Source organism: Salminus brasiliensis, chromosome 5 (genome assembly GCF_030463535.1).
Source record: "Salminus brasiliensis chromosome 5, fSalBra1.hap2, whole genome shotgun sequence".
In the NCBI taxonomy this organism is placed as follows: Eukaryota; Metazoa; Chordata; class Actinopteri; order Characiformes; family Bryconidae; genus Salminus; species Salminus brasiliensis.
Window position 1 is genome coordinate 43436839 of NC_132882.1, and position 23985 is coordinate 43460823.

Genomic DNA, 23985 nt, shown 5'->3' on the forward strand with positions numbered 1-23985 from the left:
GATTTCCACAGTGTACTTTTCTGAGGTAATCATGCAGTTTATATAGTTTCTGGAGGTATATTACTGTGTTAACTAGAGTAATCATGGTGTTTTCTACGGTAAATTGTAATATAATGTAGCTACCATTCTAGGGGTGTACTTCACTGTTTGCTGTACTGTATATAGTATACTATTTTGTGTACTCTACTAATTACCTGTGTAAACAGTGTTTAGCATGTTGCAGCGTTTGCTGTGCTGTCAATGATATACTGCTGTGTTTACTAGAGTAATCACGGTGATTTCTACAGTAAAGTGTAGTATAGTCCGATGTTCTAAAGGTGTACTTAACTGTTTGCTGTACTATCTATGGTAGGATATTGTGTGTACTCTACTTCTACTCTAATTACTAGTGCAGCGTATGCCACTGTGTTTACTAGTGTAATTATGGTGTTTTCTGCAGTATAGCGTAGTATAGTGTACTATTCTGAGGTAATATAGCGTTCCCAGTATAGTGGAGCTATTACTACTATAGCTTTTACAGTGTTTCCTGTGGTAAAGTGTAGTATACTGTTGTAATACAGTGTGTACTTTAGCAGTTAAGGTGTTTTCTGTAGTAAAGTGTGATTTGCTAGCATGCTAGCGTATTAGTGTCAATGCAGTGTTTACTGTAGTGATCTCCTCCTCTTCACTTTTGGACGCCAATTTCTGAGGGATGTTTCAAAACACCCGGTCAAATCCTCAAATTCGGCATTGCTGAAGCATGAAAATGCTAATGGAAAGGCCTTAAAAGGCTTTGTTACATGGTGGCAGCTTAAATCTGTGGATTATAGAGGCCAAACTGCTTAGAGGACAAAGTTAGCGAGGTTGGAAGAAGTTGGCCAGTAAGTAATACCAGGAAGGATGACTTCAGCTGGGTGTTCACGTTTGCCTCCTAGGAATGTCTACAGCATTACTAGTCCACTTTCTGTTTGAGAGTTTGTAAGCTCATGTAGGCACCGCAGGCATCTGAGTGATATTTGCTTGATAGTTTGGCTGCTTTACACTAATTCCTACCATGTTTCGCCCTTGGCTGTCGCTCACGGCTGCCTGTAAAGGCTAACCGCTGGCTCCGGTTACGTGGGCTGGTTAATTATTCAGCAGGTGCATTCATCCGGTGTCAGGTTGGCGATGGCGGTGGGGTACCACCAATCCTGTGGCTGTTGCTTATCCGCCGGGGCAGCCGAAAATAAATAAATAAATAACCAAAAATATCACACACATCTTCATTCCTGCGTCCCACGGCCTCATGGGGATCGCTGTGCAAATCGCAGTGACATGGTGGGAAAAGTTCTTTCCTATTCCAGTCGTCCTCCGCTCCAGAAACGCAATTTCGCTCCTTGACTTATTCATGGAGTGGTCCTTTTTCTGCCCGACCGTGTTTCACAGTACATCAGCCCCACTTCGTAGAGGAAGGGAGCGAGGGAGCGAGGGAACGAGAGAGGGGAAGCTGGAATATGGCAACAAAAGATTTGTTTTATTTATGAACGAAGCAGTGGAAGTTGGTTGGTGGTGGTGGGGGGGAGGTTTGTTCGGCGCAAAGGAAAAAAGGGCCCCTGTTGTTCGCTTCCTCTCTTCATCTGTTTAGCTCGGCGCCCTGGGAGCTTTTTGCCTTTGCAAACAGCAAGACGTCAGATTTCGGAAGGGCCGGAGCACTGCTTGCCGACTGCTTTGAAGGGACACTCCACTGTTTTTAAAAAATATTATGCATAATTAAAGTTGAAGATGTTTAAGATGTAAACAGTGTCGGTCAGAGTAGTCTGACGAGAAACCCGCTATTCTGGGGGAACTTCACAGCAGTGGTGAATGAAAGCAGGGGTTTAATGCAGTAAAAAAAAGCTGGAAAGATGAAAGTGAAAGTTCTTGGGTCGATGAAATCTTTGTGGAATTTCTGCAGTTTCACCCTCAGCAACATTATGTATACAATTCAGAAAACGTGGTGGTGGTAGGTTCACTGGTGGGTTTGGACAGTAAGCAGGATGGCCGTATTACGTGGCCATTGTACATTGTCAACCTTGCTACCCTTGGTTCCCATCGCTGCCATTGTGTGTAAAGATTCCAAGAATTTTGCTGGAATTTTTGGATGGAATTCCCCTTTTTAATATCTGGCTGGTGGGTGTGGCCTAACTTCAATTGAAGTAAGTAAGGAGAGTTGTGGCTTTAGGTTGGTTTCAGTTGGTCGGACTAAGAACTGAAAGGAAACATGTTGAGCTGTGGTCATGTGACTTGGGGCTTGTGCCAGTTACTATGGCGACGCCAAGGGTTTTTTCTTTTAATAAGTTGAAAGCCAAGACGGGCTACTGTAGTACCGTTACTCTGTGTGAATGCATCAAGTGTGTGTGTGTGTGTGTGTGTGTGTGTGTGTGTGTGTGTGTGAAACTAGTGAGCAGCCGAGAGGTGGGGGGTTGGGAGACTGCCGGGAGGGCAAGGGGGAGCAGATTGACCTCATTTAGTGCTGTGAAAATAAGTAACGTGCAACACACACACACACACTTGCACGCAACGTCCAGCCTGGGGTGCATGCGGAGGTGGAGTGTAAACAGGTGGGAGTAGTGTGTGTTGGATGGCCTCTTTGCTGGTTGCGCATCAAGGATGCCAGACTTTGTGTGAAACACACACACACACACACACACACACTGAGTTGGTATTGCTATATTTATGAGTTTCACTTGACGGCTGAATTGCTTGACCTCTATTACTAAACAGTGGTCTTCTGCATCCTAAAGAGATCCTCTGTATCTTGGCTCTTCCAGGAAAAGAACAGTTTCTCTAACAATAACCAGGAAGGTTGTTGCACTTCCTCTCCCCTGTTTCCTCAAAGCCTTGGGGTCCTCACAGAGGCCTAAAAACTAGCACATACACACAGGAGTGTTATAAATCAGGCCTCGTAACTACAGGAGTTTGAGTTCTGTCCTAAAAACAACAGTCTTCCATTGCTCTTCCCCTCCCTCCCACTCCACCCCTCATTCTCATGACCTGCTTGCTTTTGTTTGAGGGATGTTTGTCATTGGTGTATTCAAAATCTCGCCCCAACCCCCCGCGTAACTAGCCTTTGCCTGATCCATGCACTCACTCACCCCCACCACACCAGCCCGTGGGTCAGACCTCAAGGCCGCGCTGTTTATTTGAGTCCGAGCTAGTGAACGAGGGAGGGAGGGAGGGACGGACGAGTGAACAGGTTTATTGAGAAGAAATACTGGAATGCACTGAGTTTTGTGTGTGTGTGTGTGTGTGTGTGTGTGTGTGTGTTTGAGAGAAAGCTTTTAAGAGTCTCTTCAGCACTGTTGAGTTTTTGTTTGCAGTATCCAGCACGCATCGATGGCTGACCTCGCAAATTGACCTGTCCAAGCTCCGCCCACAAATGCGTAAATCCTGAAACCGACAGGCTTCCCAGAATCTCATACCACCAAAACAGCTCTGGCCCATCAAGGCATGGACTCCAGACTCCGTGACCTCTGAAGGTTTCCTGTGGTATCTGTAATAATACAGCAGAAGTCCTGCAAGTTCTGAGGTGGGGCCTCCAAAAGCATCCATAAGGTTGTCCTTACCTACCCCACAAGACCTGCCTGAGGTTTTGGAGATGTTCTGACCCAGTCGTCTAGCCATCACTATGTTTTGATTCTTTTCCGCTTGACCATGCTTCAGTTCACGTTGCCTTCACAAACCAGCTGTTCCCTTGCTGCCTAATACGTAGATCCCACCCTTTGACGGGTGCTGTTGTAACTTATTGGAATAGAGGAACTTTGCCTGGGTGAATAGTTCCTCATATTTCATGCTGACTGGACTAGTAGAAACTCCAGAATTACTTGGAGTAAAGTCTTTTTACATGGACTTCTATTGCAAGTTCTGAAGGTTTCTTGCGCCTCCTGTAAAGTTGGCCTTTTGGAGATGCAGGGTTTCATTCCAGCAACAATTGTAGGGTTCAATTTAGCTCCAAAAATGTGGGCAAGGAGCCCCTTTTAAGTACAGTATGGAGCTGTTAACGAAGAATTTTTCAAGCAGTGCGCTACAATTTCTTATTCCCGCAGAGCTTGAAAGCGTGTCCAGCCAGGTGACGGCAGCTGTGAAGGACTGCGTTCATGGACAGATAGATCAATTAAGATCAAGCCTGAGCTAATACCGAAGCGACAGCTCGCTGCCTGGCGGGCCTTTGTGCTCGGGAGACCGCCATAAACGCTACTGAGCGGCGCTCTCCACGCCGCCTGCCTCCGCTTTCACTGAGCCCGTAGAGGGAAGTGGCGGGTGAAGATTCACATACATCATCCGCCTCCTTGGGATGGTCATAAACACAATCCTTCATCCCTTATTTTTATTTTTTATTTTTTTGGAGCTAAAATGAGGGAGAGATTGCTGAAAGACCAGCAATTCCTCCTCCATCATCCCTCGCTTGGCTCGCCCGCCCTCTCTCTCTCTGTGTCTCTCTCTCTCTTTCTCTCCTCCTTGTTCAGCAGATGTCAGATCTCAAGATGCTTTTACAGCTTTAGAGATTCATGGAGATGACATGGCCATTTAACTCGCGCTCATATTTTAATCATTTCTCGAGCCGAGCCGGGCAGCCAACCAAAGTGTTTCTGAGAGGGGTGAAATGAGGGTGAAGGGCAGTGGGGTCTCCATCTTTTTTTTTTGGTATCCCTAAAGTTTGGATTTTGCAGTGTTTGGACTTTTTCTTCATTTCGAGAGCCTTCCACATAAGGTATAACATCAGGCAAGATAACAGGGTAGTAAACAGGCTTGTAAAACCCAAACCACAAACCAAACTCGCATTTACTGTTTATTCTTTAAACAACCTCAATAAAATGAGTCGGAATTGTTGAGGATATTAGTGACACATTGTTCTCTTCGCTGATTTGTTGCTTCGCCCGTTTGTTGGTCTACTTGATTGTTGGTTCGCCTGCTGTTTGGGTTACTCATTCGTTGATTCACCCATTTGTTGGTTCGCCTGTTCATTGGGTTGCTTGATTTGTTGATTCACCAATTTTTCTTTGGTTCGATGGTTCGTTGGTTCGCCTCTTTGGGTTGCTCAGTTGGTAATTCACCCAATTGTTCATCCACTTGATTGTTGGTTCGCCCGTTTTTGGGTTGCTCGTTCGTTGGTGCGCTTGATTGTTGGTTCGCCCGTTTTTGGGTTGCTCGTTCGTTGGTGCGCTTGATTGTTGGTTCGCCCGTTTTTGGGTTGCTCGTTCGTTGGTGCGCTTGATTGTTGGTTCGCCCGTTTTTGGGTTGCTCGTTCGTTGGTGCGCTTGATTGTTGGTTCGCCCGTTTTTGGGTTGCTAGTTCGTTGGTGCGCTTGATTGTTGGTTCGCCCGTTTTTGGGTTGCTCGTTCGTTGGTGCGCTTGATTGTTGGGTTGCTCGTTCGTTGGTGCGCTTGATTGTTGGGTTGCTCGTTCGTTGGTGCGCTTGATTGTTGGTTCGCCTGTTTTTGGGTTGCTCGTTCGGTGGTGCGCTTGATTGTTGGTTCGCCTGTTTTTGGGTTGCTCGTTCGGTGGTGCGCTTGATTGTTGGTTCACATGATTGTTGGTGTGTGTTTTTCTTTAGGGGTGGGTGGTTGTTTGGTTCGCCTGTTCGGTGCTTTGTCTGTTCATTGGGTTGCTTGATTTGTTGATTCAGCAATTTTTTTTTTTGGTTCGATGGTTCGTTGGTTTGCCCGTTTTTGGGTTGCTTGCTTGTTTGTTGGTTTACTTTGTTTGATTGTTGGTCCGTTTTTCTTTTGGGTGGTTGTTTGGTTCGCCTGTTTGGTGCTTTGTCTGTTCTTTGGGTTCTTTCATTCGTTGATTTATTTATTTGTTTTTTGTATTTTCTCCCCATTTGTTAGTACGTTTCTTTACCGGTGTAAATGTTCTTCACACTCTCATCTCTATTTCAAACGTGGTCCGTTATGGAACGAAAGGAGGATCTTCTATGGCATCACTCACAGAAGCGTTTGAAGTACCTTTTATTTTTCAGAGTTGCGTCTTTAGAGGTGACTTTTGGAAATCTCATTTCAGAGCTCCACAACAACCTCACCACTAATCAGAAATCGCACAGCCCAGAGATGAGCTGGAGATCTGTGTGTTCATCAGAATTCACCTCAGGTCGTTTGCATTTCCATTTGAATTGAGTCATACAGGAACGCAGGGTTTGCATTTTATCTCCCAAATCTCCACATAAATGAGGAAGCAGACTGTGATATGGTTTGTTTTCTGACTGGGAAGTTTCTGAAACTGAGCACTTTGACGTGGATATTTTGGTCTGACTTCTGGAAATGTGAGGACTGGTTGACTAAATATGACCAAATTAGGACAGTGGGAACTTCTGCCTTTTCTTTTTTTTTTACATGTAACAATTGTGAACGCACTTGTTTCGCAACAGCTTGTGGTTTCACAGTTCGTCTGAGAGCTTGTTTCGTTCAAAGTTCAATTGAATTCATCGAACTGTGATTTGGTCATGTGGGATTTTGGGCTGGGTTGATTTGAAGTTCTTAGTCATTAATGGAGCTTTGAGAATTGCACTAATATTCTTTATCATCGATCATCTAAATCGAGGCCATGGACTAACATTTTTTTGTTGTTGATGCCTGTAATTGATTGATATGAATACATAAACAGCCTGCAAATATCTGCTACAGATGAAGGTATACATTTTATTTCCGGCTTTCAGCTGAAAGTCGAGGCTTCTGGTAGGGCTAAAAGTGTAATAGTCTTAGAATTAGCTTTAACGTGTTACTAGATAGTCTGGAAAAGTAATGCAGACAGAATTCAATCAAAACAGATCTATATTGGAACGACTCTAATGGTAGAAATTGGGGGACAAAGCAAATACAGTTAATGATTGATCAAGTTAATGATGGTGAATGGAAGCTTACGGTCATACGGGTCTACCAGCAGTGGCAGAAATCCCAGTCTACAGTCTACCTCGATTCGCTGGTTCGCCTGTTTGCTGATGTATCCGATTGTTGGTTGATTTGATGGTTTTCTCGTTTGATTATTGATTCGCCTGTTTGTTGCTTCACCCTTTCATTAAAATATATTGTTGTTAATGTTGCTTCATAAACTGAATCACTGGCTGCACCAACATGACCCTTCTTGCCAGTGACCACTGACCCCGCTCTTTCTACCAGAGGCCTCGTAATAAATTAGTCTACTGTTCCATAATCCTATTAAATGTGTTTTATTACCCAGCTATGCTCACACACACACACGTCTTCCACACTGCGTGACCACAGGGTAACAGCCAACATGTCTGCAAAGAGGCGTGTGGTTGCCAGATTGATGTGGAGTGCTTGAGGTTGCCAGACTGTTGGAGCAGGTCCTGCCTAATCGGAGGGAAAGCCAGGCGGAATCCGCCCAGTTTAACAAGAAGCCCAGTAGCTTTAAACACCAGCAGCAGCTGATGGGTTTCAGAGCAGACCATCACTCTGGAATGCCATGCTGTGGGTTTTGAGATGGGCTTGGCACCCCTGGAGGGGGGTCTGGGAATAAGGCATGTCTTCTCTCCATTTCTTCCAATTGGTGAATGTTCTGCTGGCCTGGGATAGAGCGCAGTGTGGGCTGAATTAACATTAGCACAATGAATTAGCACAACCAGAAGCTAGCAAGTTCGCTAATATGTCTCTTTCACCCCATTGGAGGTTCGCCAGTCCGTTTGTTAATTCGCCCGGTTGTTGCTTTGCCAGATTATTGGTTCAACTGTACGTTGGTTTGCTTGTTGATTGGTTCACTTGATTGTTAGTCCACCTGTTCATTGGGTCACCTCTTTGTTGGGTTGCTTGTTTGTTGGTTTGTCCGCCCGTTCATTGGTTCTGCCCACCTGATTGTTGGTTTGCCTGCTTTGTTATTTAGCCCGCCTCACCGTTGGTTTGCTCACCTGATCATTGGTTCCCCCAACCGATTGTTGATTGGCCTGTTCATTGGTTTGCCCATGGGTTTTAACAATGAGTCGGACTAAGAATGTCTGTCCTGTGAAATTATGACGTAGATTGAGAAGAGGAAAGGGAAATTGGTGGACAGAGCAAATACAGTTAATGATTGATCAAGGTAATGATAATGGGCGTGGCCGTAGTGTGAAGGAAGTAGCTGAATCTACAGGTGGGTGGAAGCTTATGGTCATAAGGGTCTACCAGCAGTGGCAGAAATCCCAGTCTACAGTCTACCTCTATTCACCTGATTGTTGGTTTGCCTGACCAGTTGTTGGGTCACCTCTTTGTTCGGTTGCTTGTTCGTTGGTTCAGCCCACCTGATCGTTGGTTCGCCTGCTTTGTTATTTAGCCCGCCTCACCGTTGTTTTGCTCGCCTGATCATTGGTTCCCCTGACCGATTGTTGGTTGGCCTGTTCATTGGTTTGCCCATGGGTTTTAACGATGAGCCGGACTAAGAATGTCTGTCCTGTAAAATGATGACGTTCTGAAAAAAGGAGTGAAGAAAGCAGCTCCGGTTGCTTTCACTTTCCTTTCCGTTCTGGTCCCATGCCGATCAGACAGAGGCGGTGAGACTCCACATCACTATGCTAGGAATGCATTACCCCCAATCCTTCCCTTTGGAAATGTGGTCCCATCTCTAAAGGAAGTCAGTTACCCGGCACTACAGCCTCATTACTAGACACTGTCGACTGAGGAATTCACGGACGTGTTGACGGGTGGAATTCAGCGACTGACCACTGGTTTCTGTCATAAGTGAGGTGGTGCACTGCAGATGGAGATCAGCCTGGAACATTCCAGACTACTCCTTCAAGGTCTGGCAGCGCTTCAGAAACATGCACAACCCTGGAAGTTTGGTTTACAAAATAAATCAAATGGAAAGAAGTGTGTGAGAGAGAGAGAGGGAGAGAGAGCGAGCGAGAGTACGCGAGAGGGATAGACGGAGTGGGCCTTGAGAGAGTTTTAAAAGCCCTCATGCTCTCTCATGAATTTGGCATGCCAGCAGTTTCAACCTTTCTGCTTCCTGCTGCGAAAAAGTACTGAAACAACTGAACTGTGGGATGTGTGTGGTGCTTGTTCTGGGCAGGGAAGTTATAATGTAGAAGTTTTGCTGGTGATGACATAATGATTTCCATATTGGATCATTATGAAACGTTGGAAACAGGACTTACCGGTCAGCACTCATTTTCTCCAGTCGCAGTAAAGCCAGGCGAGCCATGCGAGTGTAGACCGTTATGAGGCCCAATTTGTTTGACACCCATACGAACATCTAATATATACACTGGATATTGTATGTGTGATTTGTTGTTTCACTATTTATTTATATCACTATTTTGGTTCACAATTTGTTGGTTGACCTGTTCCTTGGGTCGCTCGGCCGTTGGTTCACCCGGTCGTTGGTTTACCTGGTCCTTGGGTCGCTCGGCTGTTGGTTCACCCGGTCGTTGGTTTACCTGGTCCTTGGGTCGCTCGGCTGTTGGCTCACCCGGTCGTTGGTTTACCTGGTCCTTGGGTCCCAAATTCGTCCATCTTATTGGAGTGCCAACTACATATCTTATAATAATAATTGAAATAATAAACCGCATAACGTAGTAAATTTGTTTAGAAGCAGTACAGTTCATTACGCCGTTATCCCGCTGCTAAGAAACTGAAACGTCCCTTTTTTTAATTATTATTTTTTTATTGATCCTCTCTCCGTTTATTCCGTTTCTGATGAGCCTCTTCTTGACCTTCAGCGGAGCGGCCACTCCAACGAACAATTGGCGAATAATTTACAGAGACATGCAGCTGAAGAGATGATTCCTCTCAGCAACCTGGCAACCTTGGCTTCCTTCCACCATCTCGATTTCTCTTTGTAAGGTGAAAATAGAGCTGTGTAGTGTTGTCCTTCCTGCCCCCCCCTACACCCATATATACACAGTTGTCCTTAATGTGTCCATCTGTTGTCTGAGACTCAGCCAGGGCTTTGCTGTATTGATCCGTTATCGATCAGCAAGGCCAGCCATGCCCTCGCGAGTCAACGAAGCCTAGCAAAGACTTTGAGCCCTGTCAAACTAACACCTCACCAAAACGGACGGACAGGCTGCTCGCTCCCCTGGCTGGATAAAGGGCTTACCAGGTAGCCCCCGACTCCCCTCCACTTCCACCTACACCAAGCCACGACCAGTATGTTCGTGTTTGACCCTGTACGTAAGTCCAGTGTCGCAGTTAACAGAAGTTACATAGGTCCTACGATAGAGCCCTGTGGGACTCCTCAAGATCTGCATAACCAGGTAAGGCTCAGTAGCTTCTGCATTAGGACTATTAACTGAACAGTACACCTAGGGTTCGAGAGGTTAATGAATGCCCTGCCATCAAGTCCCAGCAGAGCAGGCGGCTGGTGGCAGCAAATGAAAGGTCACATGACTGAACGATAGGAAATAGAGCACTTCTTCTTCTCCCTGGTGTTTGTCGATGACCTCGTCATCGGTCTCTCGTTGTTGGTTTTTGCCTTTCATCTCCCCTTCCTCTCTTCTTCTCCCTGCCCACCTCACACCTGCTCCTGTCACAGTTTGGCCCACTTGCCAACAGCCTGATGGCGCCTCAGCTGGCTTCCAGTGTCGCAGGTCCGCCCTCGCTGTGACCTCGTTATGGGACACGGACAGTATCGCGACTGCGTTGCCACGTATTGTGAAATACCTTACACCAGTGGTCTCCAACCTAGTCAAACCCTAGTCTACTAGAGGGAGGGTGGTCGTCTTATCCACTACGCTACTCCCTTTAGGGTTGTAGGCTGGGTTATGGATGGAGACCAAGTCTGCGAGCTGAAAGTAGCTCTCCAGAAGCAGGATTGGAGAAAAGGCCACGCAGTGTCACTGATGCGAAGCACCACAAGCTAATTGAATACTAATCAACGCCCCCTTGTGGAGACTCTCCAGCCTACTAATTGCGACTATGAGACTATGTGAATTAGCAGCCCATGAGATGCTTGGCATTTTAAAAACACAGTGGTGAATCAGGCGGGGTGTTGGTGGCCAAGTGCTTGACAGACCAAAAAAGATGCACAGTGATTGGTGGAGGGCTTGTTAGCGATATCGCAAAGGCCAGTATCGCAGTAATAATGATTGCCAATGATATATTGTGCAGCCCGTCCAGCCACACAGATTACAGTAATTACACCAGTCTCCACTGGCCGAGGACTCGTAGGATGTGTGTTAGCATGAGCGGCGCGCTGCTCCTTCACAGAGGACTAATGCCATTAGCATGCCCAGCGTAGCGAGCTGTCCAAGGAAAAGCAGCAGTGACCTTTTAAAGATAATTCTCTACACTGAGCTGCCGCGTTCCCTCGAAACTGTTTTAAGAGAAACTGGCGCTAGCTGGACTATTTCAGTGAGCTGTGTTTTTTTAAATAAAGGTGAACCGGTTACCTAAGCTACCTGAAGCAGGTCTGCTTGAATATAGATGAGGAAGTAGTTTCTGGATGTGGTGGTGGTTTTTTTTTTATATATATATATATTATATTTATTTATTTATTTTCCATTGGGGACTTCCTGAACTGATTCTTCGCCTCTGAAACTGTGGGCTTACATCTTACATTGCCTAAGCATGGCAAAATAGGTCCAGTAGTCTGAATAAGGGATGAGCTAAAGTGTGGACTACACTCCCAGCTGAGGGTTCTAAAGGGTTATTTTGACTTGTAACGATAGACAAACCCTTTTTGTGCTATATGTGGAACTTTATTTATTTATTTATTTATTTATTTATTAAAGGTTGTGTTTGGAATGGTCTACAAAATCGACATATTTAAAAATTTGAGGCAAATGTTGTGTTGTCGTGTCAATATGGGTGTGTAAGACGTATTTTCTCATAAATCATGTTAACAGGATCACTTTTAGTCGTTTGGAGACTTTGGACACACTTCTTTTGGTGTTTAGTGCGTCGCCTCAATCTTCGCGGACGCTAATGGCACTCTTCTCATAGTCTGAGCAGTATTGGTGCACTCCTGGTGTTTTTGCCTAGCCTCTGAAACTGTGCTGACGTTGACTAATCCTGACAAATAAGTACAGTAGACTCTCTTCTCTTTTATTACGCAATCAGCTGAACTGTAGTCCCCTTCTCTCAGCTCAGTTCACGCTCAGACTCTGATCTCAGGTCAGGTTCGCGTTCAGGGCTAAATAAGACGTTGGTCCGTGGTCTTATTTGAGGAAATTCTCGGAAGTTGTTTATAAGGAAACGGTCAAGTTTTTTGCGTGAAATCCATCTCTCTCTCTCTCTCTCTCTCTCTCTCTCTCTCTCTCTCTCTCGTTCCTTCCTCACTCACTTGCTCGCTCACTGCCCCCCCCCCACCTCATCCCTCTCTGTGATTCTGGCCACGTAACGGATCTGTCTGTCTGCTAAAGCTCCTGTCTCTTTCGCTTGTCCTTGTCATCCTCTCCTTCTCGCGCCTCCCCGTCTTCACTGCTTCTTCATTTCTGGCCACTGCCTTTTCTGACCTCCTCTTTCTTTTTGTTTCCTGACCTCTTCTGCCTCCTCTTTTCTGACCTCCTTCTCCTCCTCATCTTTCTCTTTTCCTCCTTCTTCTCCTTCTCCTCCTCCTCCTCCTCCTCCTCTTCACCTTTTCTGACCCTCCCCTCCTCCTCCTCCTCTTCACCTTTTCTGACCCTCCCCTTCTCCTCCTCCTCCTCCTCTTCACCTTTTCTGACCCTCCCCTTCTCCTCCTCCTCCTCCTCACCTTTTCTGACCCTCCCCTTCTCCTCCTCCTCCTCCTCTTCACCTTTTCTGACCCTCCCCTTCTCCTCCTCCTCCTCCTCTTCACCTTTTCTGACCCTCCCCTTCTCCTCCTCCTCCTCCTCTTCACCTTTTCTGACCCTCCCCTTCTCCTCCTCCTCCTCCTCTTCACCTTTTCTGACCCTCTCCTCCTCCTCCTCCTCTTCACCTTTTCTGACCCTCCCCTTCTCCTCCTCCTCCTCTTCACCTTTTCTGACCCTCTCCTCCTCCTCCTCCTCCTCCTCCTCCTCTTCACCTTTTCTGACCCTCTCCTCCTCCTCCTCCTCCTCCTCACCTTTTCTGACCCTCTCCTCCTCCTCCTCCTCCTCCTCCTCACCTTTTCTGACCCTCTCCTCCTCCTCCTCCTCCTCCTCCTCACCTTTTCTGACCCTCTCCTCCTCCTCCTCACCTTTTCTGACCCTCTCCTCCTCCTCCTCACCTTTTCTGACCCTCTCCTCCTCCTCCTCCTCACCTTTTCTGACCCTCTCCTCCTCCTCCTCCTCCTCACCTTTTCTGACCCTCTCCTCCTCCTCCTCCTCACCTTTTCTGACCCTCTCCTCCTCCTCCTCCTCCTCCTCACCTTTTCTGACCCTCCCCTCCTCCTCACCTTTTCTGACCCTCCCCTCCTCCTCCTCCTCACCTTTTCTGACCCTCCCCTTCTCCTTCTCCTCCTCTTCACCTTTTCTGACCCTCCCCTTCTCCTCCTCCTCCTCCTCTCCTTCTCCTGTCGCTGTGTTCTGTAGGTGTGTGTGTGTTTTTTTTAAAGATATGGTGACCACGCAGAGACAGGGAGCGCTTTGTATGCGCCCTACTTTCATCAACTACACACTGCCCTTTTGTGTGTGTGTGTGTGTGTGTGTGTGTGTGTGTGTGTGTTACCTGTGCGTCTCGATTGGACTTCTCGATTGGAAACTACACTGCAGCTTCATAAGGGATCAAGACGGTCAGCCTGTAAGCTCTAAACTACAGAACCTGCCCAGTACAGCTAACCCAGTTCTTGTAGAGGTGTGTGTGTTCTCATGGGCTCTGTAGTTTGTGTGTGTGTCTTTGCTAGCTGTGGTTCAGAGTGTGTTCTCTCTTGCTGTGGTTGGCTCATCCGCTGCAGCGGTGTGTTTTTGGCAGGGGCCTGTTTGGCTGTGTGTGTGTGTGTGTGTGTGTGTGTGTGTGTGTGTGTGTGTGTGTGTGTGTGTGTGTGTGCACTCCGGTGGGTGATGTTTAGACTGTGTTGATGGTTTTCAGGCTGGTGCGTTAGTTCCAATTTAGAAATGTGGTGTAGAGATCATATAGGGGTGTGTGTGTGTGTGTGTGTGTGAGAGAGAGAGATCTGTTTTTACACTCCACAGTTACAGGAACCGAGCCCCTGAGGCCAGAGAGAGAAGTAAGAGGGTGGTGTACAGACAGAGATGGAGAGGTTGAGGGAGAGCTAGAAGAGAGAGCAGGGAGGTGTGAGAGCTGGAGAAAGAGCGAGAGAGGAGAGAGGGATCTGCAGATGGAGAGAAGGATACAGCGAGACTGTAAAGAAAGAGAAAGGATGGGCGGGTCTGGAGAGAGAGAAGAGAATGGGCGAGTGAGCTCTGGTGGAAAAGGGAAGAGCACAGGTCAGGGACCAGAGGGTGACCAACACCAACAGAGCTTCTGGCGTGTCTGAGAGAGAGAGAGGACAGTGTTTAAACACTCCAGCAGCACCGCCGTGTCCGATCCACTCATACCACCAGCCCTACACACACACTCCCCATGTCAGTCAGTGTCCCTGCAGTGCTGAGAGTGACCCACCACCCAAATACTACTACACCCTGCTCTGTGGTGGTCCGTCCTGTGGGGTCCTGACCATTGAGTTAAAACCTTCTGAACTTTCAGTGGATGTTCAAAAAGGTAGTTTTGGAGCGTTTCTATTGGTCCGTTCACCATGATGTTCTGCTACAATGTAAAGAACAACTTCCAGAGTCGCGTTGTGGAGAAAAGTGAAAATAGTGGGGAAAAACAATATATAGCGAATCTCGCGCTCTCTCGCTTGCTCTCTCGCTTGCTCTCTCGCTTGCTCTCTCGCTTGCTCTCTCGCTTGCTCTCTCTCTCAGGTTGTCCTGTCCTACTTTTCCTCTCTCGTTCCTCAGTCTGTGTTTATTTATTTAGATGCGGGGGGAGAGCAGGGTTTGATGGATGGGTGGATTGATGATGGAGGGAGGGAGGGATGGAGGAATGCGTGGGGTTGGGAGGGGAGGGGGTTGGAGGCGGAGGTTGGTGTCAGAGCAGTGAAGAGGTGCAGCTGACAAAATCACAGCATGCGAGAGATACCTGTGTGTGTGTGTGTGTGTGTGTGTGTGTCTGTCTATATAGGGAAGGCTTTCTGCTAGATTGTGGAGGAGCATTGCTGTGAGGATTTGATTAAATTCAGCAACAGGAGGGTTAGAGAGGTCAGGATGCTGGAGAAGGATGATGATGATGACGATGATCACCCCACCTAATCATCCCCACCTCCTCATTCTATCCAAAAGTACTGGATGGAGCTCCACCACCATCATTCCAGAGAACACAGTTGTTCCACTGCTCCACAGCCCCTCAATGCTGGGGGGCTTTATACCCCTCTAGCCCACGCCTGGCACTAGACAGCATGGAGCCAATAGGTTCATGATAGTGACAGGCCGAGAGACTGAGGGAGATGGAGCGACAGACAGACAGACAGACAGACAGACAGACAGACAGACAGACATGCAGGGTGAGAGCAGCAATTATTTTTTTAATGTAGCAGAACACACACACACACATACACACTCTGTGTGAGACAGAGACTGATGAGCTGCAGTGAGGAAGTATTAGGAAGTTGTTTTTTCTGAAGGGGCTTCCAACGTGTGTGTGTGTGTGTGTCTCAAAGGGAAGATCAGAGAGGCTGTAAGTAAATGTTTAGATTTGGCTGTTTTGTGTGTAAGATCAATCGGTTGCGCGAGAGGGAGGGGGAGAGAGAGGGCGAGCGCGTCCACTGTGGAGCGGAGACGCCTTCCCAGAGGGGTGCATGGGAGTAGTTCCTCTGTTACCATGGAAACCCTGACTGGCCACTTCTCTGATGACCTCTCACCTTTACTGTGTGGTGTGTGTGTGTGGAGGGAGGGGGGTTAGAAAGTTCTGTGGATTCTACTTCCTGACTGGTATCACAGTTAGCTGATAAGGATATGCAAAGTGTGTGTGTGTGTGTGTGTGTGTGTGTGTGTGTGTGTGTGTGTGTGTGTGTTAGCTGACGCCAACCCTGTCAAGTCTCAATATTTGCTCTCTCTATCTCTGTATGGGTGGATGGAGGGAGAGATGGACGGAGTCGCTGATCAGAAGCCAGGTGGGATCAGTCGAAGGCTGCGTCCCAATCCGCTCAGTAGGGGGTGAGAAGTAGTGCACTGCCAGGAAGGCCAGTCAGGAGTGTAGCAGAAACACGACACCCTCGTTCTACATATCTGCTCTAAACCTTAGGACCATCTAAAGCACCCTTGAGGAACACCTTAGCAACCACCTAAGATACTATAGCCAGTGCCCTTAGCCGTTGGGGCTGTAACCATAACCATGGCATAGCATTGCAGCTGCTTGGAAAACACCCTAGTAACCCTCTCCAATACAACAGCAACCACATTGGATAATATAGCAACCGTTGAGAAAACACCCTAGCAACCATCAAAGATACTATAGCGGTGGACTTAGAATCATAACCGTGGGATAACAGGGCAACCACCATAGCAACTCCACAGTAATGAATTCTGTGTGTGTGTGTGTGTGTGTGTGTGTGTGTGTGTGTGTGTGTGTGTGTGTGTGTGTGTGGCTGTTATGCAGATTTGAAGCAAATATCTGATATTCCACCTGATCTTCCTCCAACCTGCTCCACAGTCCCCCATCCTCTGTGTGTATGTGTGTAATTAGCCTTTCTCTGATGTCGCAGTAGTGTGTGTGTGTGTGTGTGTGTGTGTGTGTGTGTGTGTGTGTGTGTGTGTGCGCAAATCCAGGATGATCCGCGCCTAATCAGAAGCTTCCACTTAATCTCACACACACTGTCTAACGGAGACGCTACAAGCCGGCTCATTTAACAGTTTAATGTGTGTGTGTGTGTGTGTGTGTGCGTGTGGGGTGGTGTTTGTGTTGCTTTTTTTCCCCATTTAGCAGATGAAGCATTGTGCTCTCACACACACACACACACACACACACACTCATGCAGGTCTGATTAGCTACCTCCGCTCTGACGCTGTAATCACACACCACTGGTGTAATTAGTGAGCAAGTGAGCTTGTGTGTGTGTGTGTGTGTGTGTGTGTGTGTGGGGGGGGGGCAGGTAGTGATGCACTGATTGGCCATTTTTTTTTTATTAAATCAGTTATGACGTAACTACAGCTCGCATGGCTCCGTCAAACCTGGACGATCTCGTTAAACTCAGCCTTTGATCTTTCTTTCAGATGTTTTGCTAAATTAGCTCTATTCTGTTTTAATGACCGTTGCTATGATGATCATCGCCATGGGCAATTTCCTATATTTTGGAACGTTAACACCCTAGGAACCACCTGACACCTAATGACACTTTTAGAATCCTACTTGGATGCCTCATCAACTGCTTAGCAACCACTTCAAATAATATAGCAACCACCTAAAATGCATAGCAACCGCCTTGGAATACCGTAGCAAGGTAGATGTTTCAAGTGGCCAGTGAGCGGACGTACAGGTTAACTTCATAGCTCCATATAAAAATATAGAATCCAAAACATTTGGAACAGCCTAGTGACTCCATAGCAACAATGTAAGATACCATAGCACTGGCCTAAGCCGTTAGCAGTTAGCATAGCTATGAGATAGCGTTGTAACCGCCTTTAAAAAAAAAAAAAAATCCTGGCAACCATCTTTGACTTTGTATCCATGGCAACCATTTCTGAAGGTATCCAGCTTAGTAACACCATAGCAACCATCTAAGATACCATAGCAAACATGACCAACTTACACTGCAAACAATTGCAATACACCCTAGCAGTCATGTGAAAGACCTTAGCAACCACTTAGCAACCACCTGACACAATGTCAACCGCCTAATGGCATAGAGTGACGTTTTTTTAGATGGAGCTGCTCCTTGTCGTGTGTGTGTGTGTGTGTGTGTGTGTGTGTGTGTGTGTGTGAGACATTCTGTAAGTTGTCAAGGTTACTATCTCCCGGGGGGCGGAAGGATGGGGATGGATCTGGGCTGAACTTTCCTTTTCTGCATTTTTTTTTTTTTATATGAATTAAATTGTACAAATCACACACACACACACACACACACACACACACACACACACACACACACACTACTGGAGTACCGCTTGGCTTGCTAGTCGGTGGGCCATTCGCTCCTATTGCTTGTTAGCAACATTAGCCCCATAGCTCCACTTTGTTTGGGGTAAAGGGTTGTGGGGGCGGGGTTAACGAAGGGAAGCTGGGAAATTCTTTAAGTCTGACGAACAGGTTGACCTTTCTTCATTTCCTCGGACCCCCAGTCCCCCTGTGCACCCCCCGCCCCCCCCCTCTGGAGGATGTTTTAATATGCCCCCACTCCCCCGGTGCAGAGGTGTGCTGCAAGTTATTGCGCCCCCCCGGCAGTGTGCAGCACGTTTCCGTGACTGGGGTATCCATGGAGATGGGGAGGGTATTGTGTGAGTCTGTATTGTGACCGGACCCTTTTGTTCAGTCCTCCGGGACCGAGCTCGGAGAAATCCTCCCGCACCACACCTGTGGAGGGATCCCGTTACACACTACAGACGTGTGTGTGTGTGTGTGTGTGTGAGGGTGAGAGAGAGGGAGAGAATCAGTAAAAAAGACAAAGGGTTTGATGTGCTACACTCATAGCATAGTGGTTCTATGAAGTACTAAAAGGGTTCTTTAACCTATAACTGTAGTGGAACCCTCTTTTTTTTGAGCTGTAATAGAACCATCTACAAATCCACAAATCTGAAGAACCCTTTGAACTGGCGAAGAACCGTACGAGCATCCAAAGGGTTCTCCAAGTTGCCATGATTCTCTATAGAACCATTGCCTTTAGTGAAGAACCTGTGGAGAACCATTTCAGAGTGTTTACTAAGGCTGTCTGGTTCAAACGAGTCTGGTTCAAACGAGTCTGATTCCATGATTAAAGTTTAATACACTTTCCAGTGATTCTGATTCAAATTGATTCATATGCCAAATGATTGATTCTGATCTTGCTTGTGTGTGTGTGTGTGTGTGTGTGTGTGTGTATACTGTGCTATCTCTATATATATATATATTGCCAAAAGAATAGGACTCCCTGGAGTAGATCAACTTTATGACCCTGTTGGCACCATGCTGTCTAATAATGCCAGGCGTGGGCTAGAGGGGTATAAAGCCCCCCAGCATTGAGCTGTGGAGCAGTGGAGGAACTCTGGAATGTTCTCTGGAATGAAGGGTGGTGCTCCATCAAGTACTTTTGGGATGACTTTGGGGGTGAGGTGGGGTAACGTCCTGTCCTCACTAACAGCACACTATCAAATCCTCACAGCAATGCTCCTCCAAAATCTAGTAGAAAGTCTTCTTCTCTGGACAGTAGAGACAGTTACTCCAACAGAAGCAGGAGAAACTTTTTTGTGTGTGAATGAATGAGCAGGTGTCCCAATACTTTTGTCCGTATAGTGTTTCCAGTAAAGTGACTAATAAAGTAGGCTGAGGTCTGGTCCAGTGTGTCCTTCATTTTGATACAGTGGTGCAGTTTGTAAAGGGAGCGGGCAGAATGAGTCAAACACACACACACACACACACACACACACACACACACACACGAGAGAGAGAGACTACCAGAGAAGGTAAAGTGGAGATGGGGTAAGCTGCAGGGTCAAATAGGGAATGTGTGTGTGCGAGCAGTCAGATTCTGATTGTGTGTGTGTGTGTGTGTGTGTGTGTGTGTGTGTGTATCCTTGTACTTTGTCCCAATAGCCCTACACACACGAACACTCCACTGCTGCTGGTTAACTCCGACATAAGTAACTGCCCTTTACATGGCCTGAGACGTGTGTGTGTGTGTGTGTGTGTGCAGGATGTAGCTTTACAGTTCATACCGATCTTTCACACTCACAGATTTCCTCCTCAACACACACCCCTAATTAAATCCAGGTCCACAGAGGGCGAGAGAGAAGGAGAGATAGCAAGTATGTGTTAGGGAGAGCGGGTGAGCAGGAGTGTGTGTGTGTGTGTGTGTGTGTGAGGGAGAGAGAGAGCGAGCGAGGGAGCATAGTTTGAAATAAAGCACATATCATCAATAATTTGTCTGTTTACAGAAGCGGAGCTCGCTGTGAAAAATGTGCATTTCCGAGTGTGACACACGACCGGAACGCCGAATTCCATCCAACCGGATAAATTATTCATCCAAACGAGAGAGAGAGAGAGCGCGAGAGTGCGCGAGAGAGAATTTCATCTCACTCTGTAGTCGTCATTACCACCAGAAAGAGAAATGATTCCCTTTATATTCTCATTCTCTCTCTCTCTCGCTCTCGCTCTCGCTCTCTCTCTCTCTCTCTCTCTCTCTCTCTCTCTCTCTCTCTCAGAGCAATGGGTACAACTTGACGTAGCAGTCATTACAATTAGGGTGTCCACAAACATTTGGACATTAATTGTACCCTGTGCGTCCACTCATTGGCCACTTTATTGGAAACCCTAATCACTTCTCGTCCTGACCTCTCCGGCGGGTGATGCAGGGGTAATGGAGCGACAATAGAGGGGTGATTGAGGGGGGGCGAGTGGCGATGGAGGGGTGATGCAGGGGTGATGGAGTGATGCTTGAGGGGGAAAGTGACGATGGAGGGGTGATGCAGCGGTAATGGAGCAACTGTGGAGGAGTGATGATGTAGGGGTAACGGAGGGCTTATGGAGTTATGATGGAGGGGGTGATGGAGGGCTTATGGGGGGATGAAAATGTCACTCAGGCCTTCATTAGAGGGGTGGTGTGGTGGAGGTGTCTCTCTGCCACAGTGTGATGTGATGACGGGCGACAGGCCTCAGAAAAGGACAGGATGGTGTTTGTGATTTACATCAGCGCCCCTGCCTCTCTCTCTCTCTCTCTCTCTCTCTCTCTCTCTCTCTCTCTCTCTCTCTCTCTCTCTCTCTCTCACTGTGTGTGTGTGTGTGTGTGTGTGTGTGTGTGTGTGTGTTACCTGCAGGCAGGACAGCAGTGTAAAGTAGAGCAGTGATGACACACAGCTTCTGTTTTCCTCTCTCTGCTGCTTCCCTGTTAGCCCACCCCTCGTCTTCTCTGGTGCCGATGCTACCGGATGCACGACGATATCGGAATAATCGTATCGGCAGAGAATTCCTAACCAGCCGTCGGAATTCTGATGCATTTATTATTATTAATAATAATAATAATAATAATAGTGGAATAATAGGATGTTTAGGTGACGCTGGTCTACTAGGAGTGCGTCCTATTCTATGTCTATCTATTAGCTTTGCTAGCGCATTAGCTTGTAGCGAAAATAATCAGCGGCCTACAGTATTAGCCTGCATCTGTACGTTAGCTTGAAGCTAGTGCGCCGCCTACAGTCCTCACCTCGCTAGTGCACCCGGCTTATGCCTAGTGTGTTAGCTTGGCTTGTTCAGTAGCTTGTGGCTAGCTTATTAACTAGGCTAGAGTATTAGCGTAAGGCTAACGTATTACCTCCGTGGCTGGTCCGTTAACCTGACCTAATTTGCAGCTAGTGCGGTCGCTAGTGTTGTGGCTAGTCTTGTAACTTGCTGGTGTATTAGCATGTGGCTAACGTGTGTCTATCGCCTCCAGAGAGGTGGTGATCTAGTGAAACCAGTGTTTTTTTTTTTTTTTTTTTTGGAAGACACTTGTTTGTATATGGTTTCGCTTTCTCTTTTGTTTCTTTCCCTTTTTCACTGTGTATATAACACACACACACACACACACACACACACCGTGGTTGAAAGCTGGCACGGTGCTCCACTTGTTGTTTTGTTAAAGGGAAAGTTTGGTGGAAAATGAAATCATCATGATTGATCACGGACCCCCGATTCAGTCGATCAGCCAGGACCATGTTTGGTAGCTGAACAGGAGATGCTAGGCTAACCATGCTAACAAACGCTGCACTTGAACAGTCACAAATTTCGGTCGGCAGCTAAGGGCAGAGGTCGTCTGTGCTCAGTCGGACAGATGGCGGCATGGTGTCCTGTTCTCACGGCCCTCTTCTTCCTCTTCCTCTTCCTCTGTCTCTGCAGGCTCGCTGGCACAGCGCGTGAAGGTGGAGCCGGAGGTGGTCTCGTATCCAGGGCAGTCCGTGAACCTGCGGTGCCAGTTCCAAGATCAAGGCAAAAATGAGCTCACACAGGTAAGATCTCTGAACAGACACACACACACACACACACACTAGGGTATGTTCTCATGGCTTGATCTTCCAGCATGACCACCTTGACCAAGCTAGTAGCAGGTTGACCCCCATGACCAGTAAGTCCATGCTGGATGACCTCTACCAGCACGGCCAAGCTAGCCGACCAGCATGACCAGTCTGACCAGGTCTCTTTCTGCACTCTAGGTGTCCTGGATCTACGAAACGGCTGCTGGCGCCCGAACCAACATTGCAGTGTTCCACCCCATTTTGGGGTTCAGTTACCCCACCACCTCCCCGGTGTATGGGCGGGTGAGTTTCACAGCGGAACCGCCCCAGCTGGACAGTCCCACCATTCAGCTCACAGACATTAAAATGTCCGACGAGGGAAGGTACATCTGCGAGTACGCCACCTACCCCAGCGGAAACGAGCAGGGCGTCACCACCCTCATCATCCTAGGTGAGCAGTGGGATAAAGTGTGTGAGTGTGTTTGTAAAACAATGGCTGAGCAGGTGTCTCATTACTTTTGCCCATATAGCATGTCAGGCCGGTCAGCTGCAATCTTCCTTCTGATATTTCTAAATGCTTCTACTGCTACAGTCAATGATAATGATAATGATAAAGATGATGATGATAATTCTTAATTCTAATTGTAAAAATAGAAACTACTTTTGCTACTAAAAGTACTAAACCTATGAATCAGTTGTTGTTATTGTTGTTGTTGTTGTTAATAATAATAATAATAATAATATTAGTAGTAGTAGTAGTTATTACAAAGTGTAATAATAAATACTACTAGTACTACTGAATGTAATAGTAATAATATATTATTCCTAGTAGTAGTAAAATAATAATAGTAATAATAGTAATATTAATATACTACTGCTCAGAATAGTAATAATAGTAATAATAGCAGTACTAGTAGTAATAATAATAATGGTATGTTCAGAATTTTTATATATTAAACTACTACTAGTAGTAACCAGTTATTAATCATTAATTCATACTACTAATAGTAATACTACCATTGTTGGAAAAGTATATAAGTAATTAATTATATGTGGCTAATAATAATAATAGTAGTAGTAATAATAATTTTAAACACTACACATACTACTAATAGTAGTTTTACTACTCAATCATTGATGATGATGATAATAATAATAATTATTATAATAATAATAATTCTAAACACTACAGTTACTACTAATAGTGTTACTGATCAATAATAATAATAATAATACTGCATGGTTTTGGTCAACAGTAATGTTTGTAGTAACAAATGTAATAGCACAACCAATCTTTATTTGCATATTGTTTTTTTTTTTTTTTTTTAAATAAAAACAAATATTGATCAATAATGTCAGCCCCTGAAACTCGGGAGGGGGGGGGGCAGTCTAAAATTTAAATAAATTCCCATGAAAATTCCCATAAAATATGAATATTCTTACATGTTGCATATTTGATAAAAATGGTGTACATTAGTGCTGAAGACCATGTAGTACATTATTAGTTTTATTCTAATATAAATATTAGATAGCTTTGAATTGATTAAACCTTTGATGTATGTTTTGTTCTGTAAAGTCACAATTGAATGATTCATTGAATAATTTCACTAAATAAGCTGAACTGATTCGTGGGTCCGAGAGGTCGGCTCTGGTTCTGAACCATATCTCACTCCCCTGCCTTCCCCCCGGCGGCGCCGGCCTGTGGGCTTTAACGGGGTTTCTGAGTGATGCTGTCGGATCAATCGCGCAGCTGGTAATGTGTGTGAAGTGTGGCAGTAACCTTGGCCAGGCTCCTGCGCTCCTGCTCTCTCGTCCTCTCCCTCTCTCCCTCTATTGATCTGCCTGCTTATCATGCGGCGAGGCCGCTCCTCTCCTGTCGTTCGCCATCTCCCTCGCTTTTCTCCTCGCCCTCGCTTTGATGTCTTTCTCCGAGCGGAACGTGTGTACAATGTGAGCGCTGTGGGCCGAGCCAAGCCGCCGCCGCCGCCTCCCCTTCCTCCATCCAT

The 23985-nt window shown here is 46.5% G+C and overlaps 1 protein-coding gene across 2 annotated transcripts in view; it reads left to right on the top strand.

Moving 5' to 3' along the window:
• The window catches only part of LOC140556522 (poliovirus receptor), an 83333-nt gene that overhangs the window by 1591 nt on the left and 57757 nt on the right, over positions 1-23985 (top strand). For both annotated transcript variants that reach the window (XM_072680535.1, XM_072680534.1), the window contains exons 2-3: positions 21864-21973; positions 22178-22430. In XM_072680535.1, coding sequence (XP_072536636.1) covers positions 21864-21973; positions 22178-22430 — 363 coding nt within the window. The remainder of the gene's footprint in view (positions 1-21863; positions 21974-22177; positions 22431-23985) is intronic.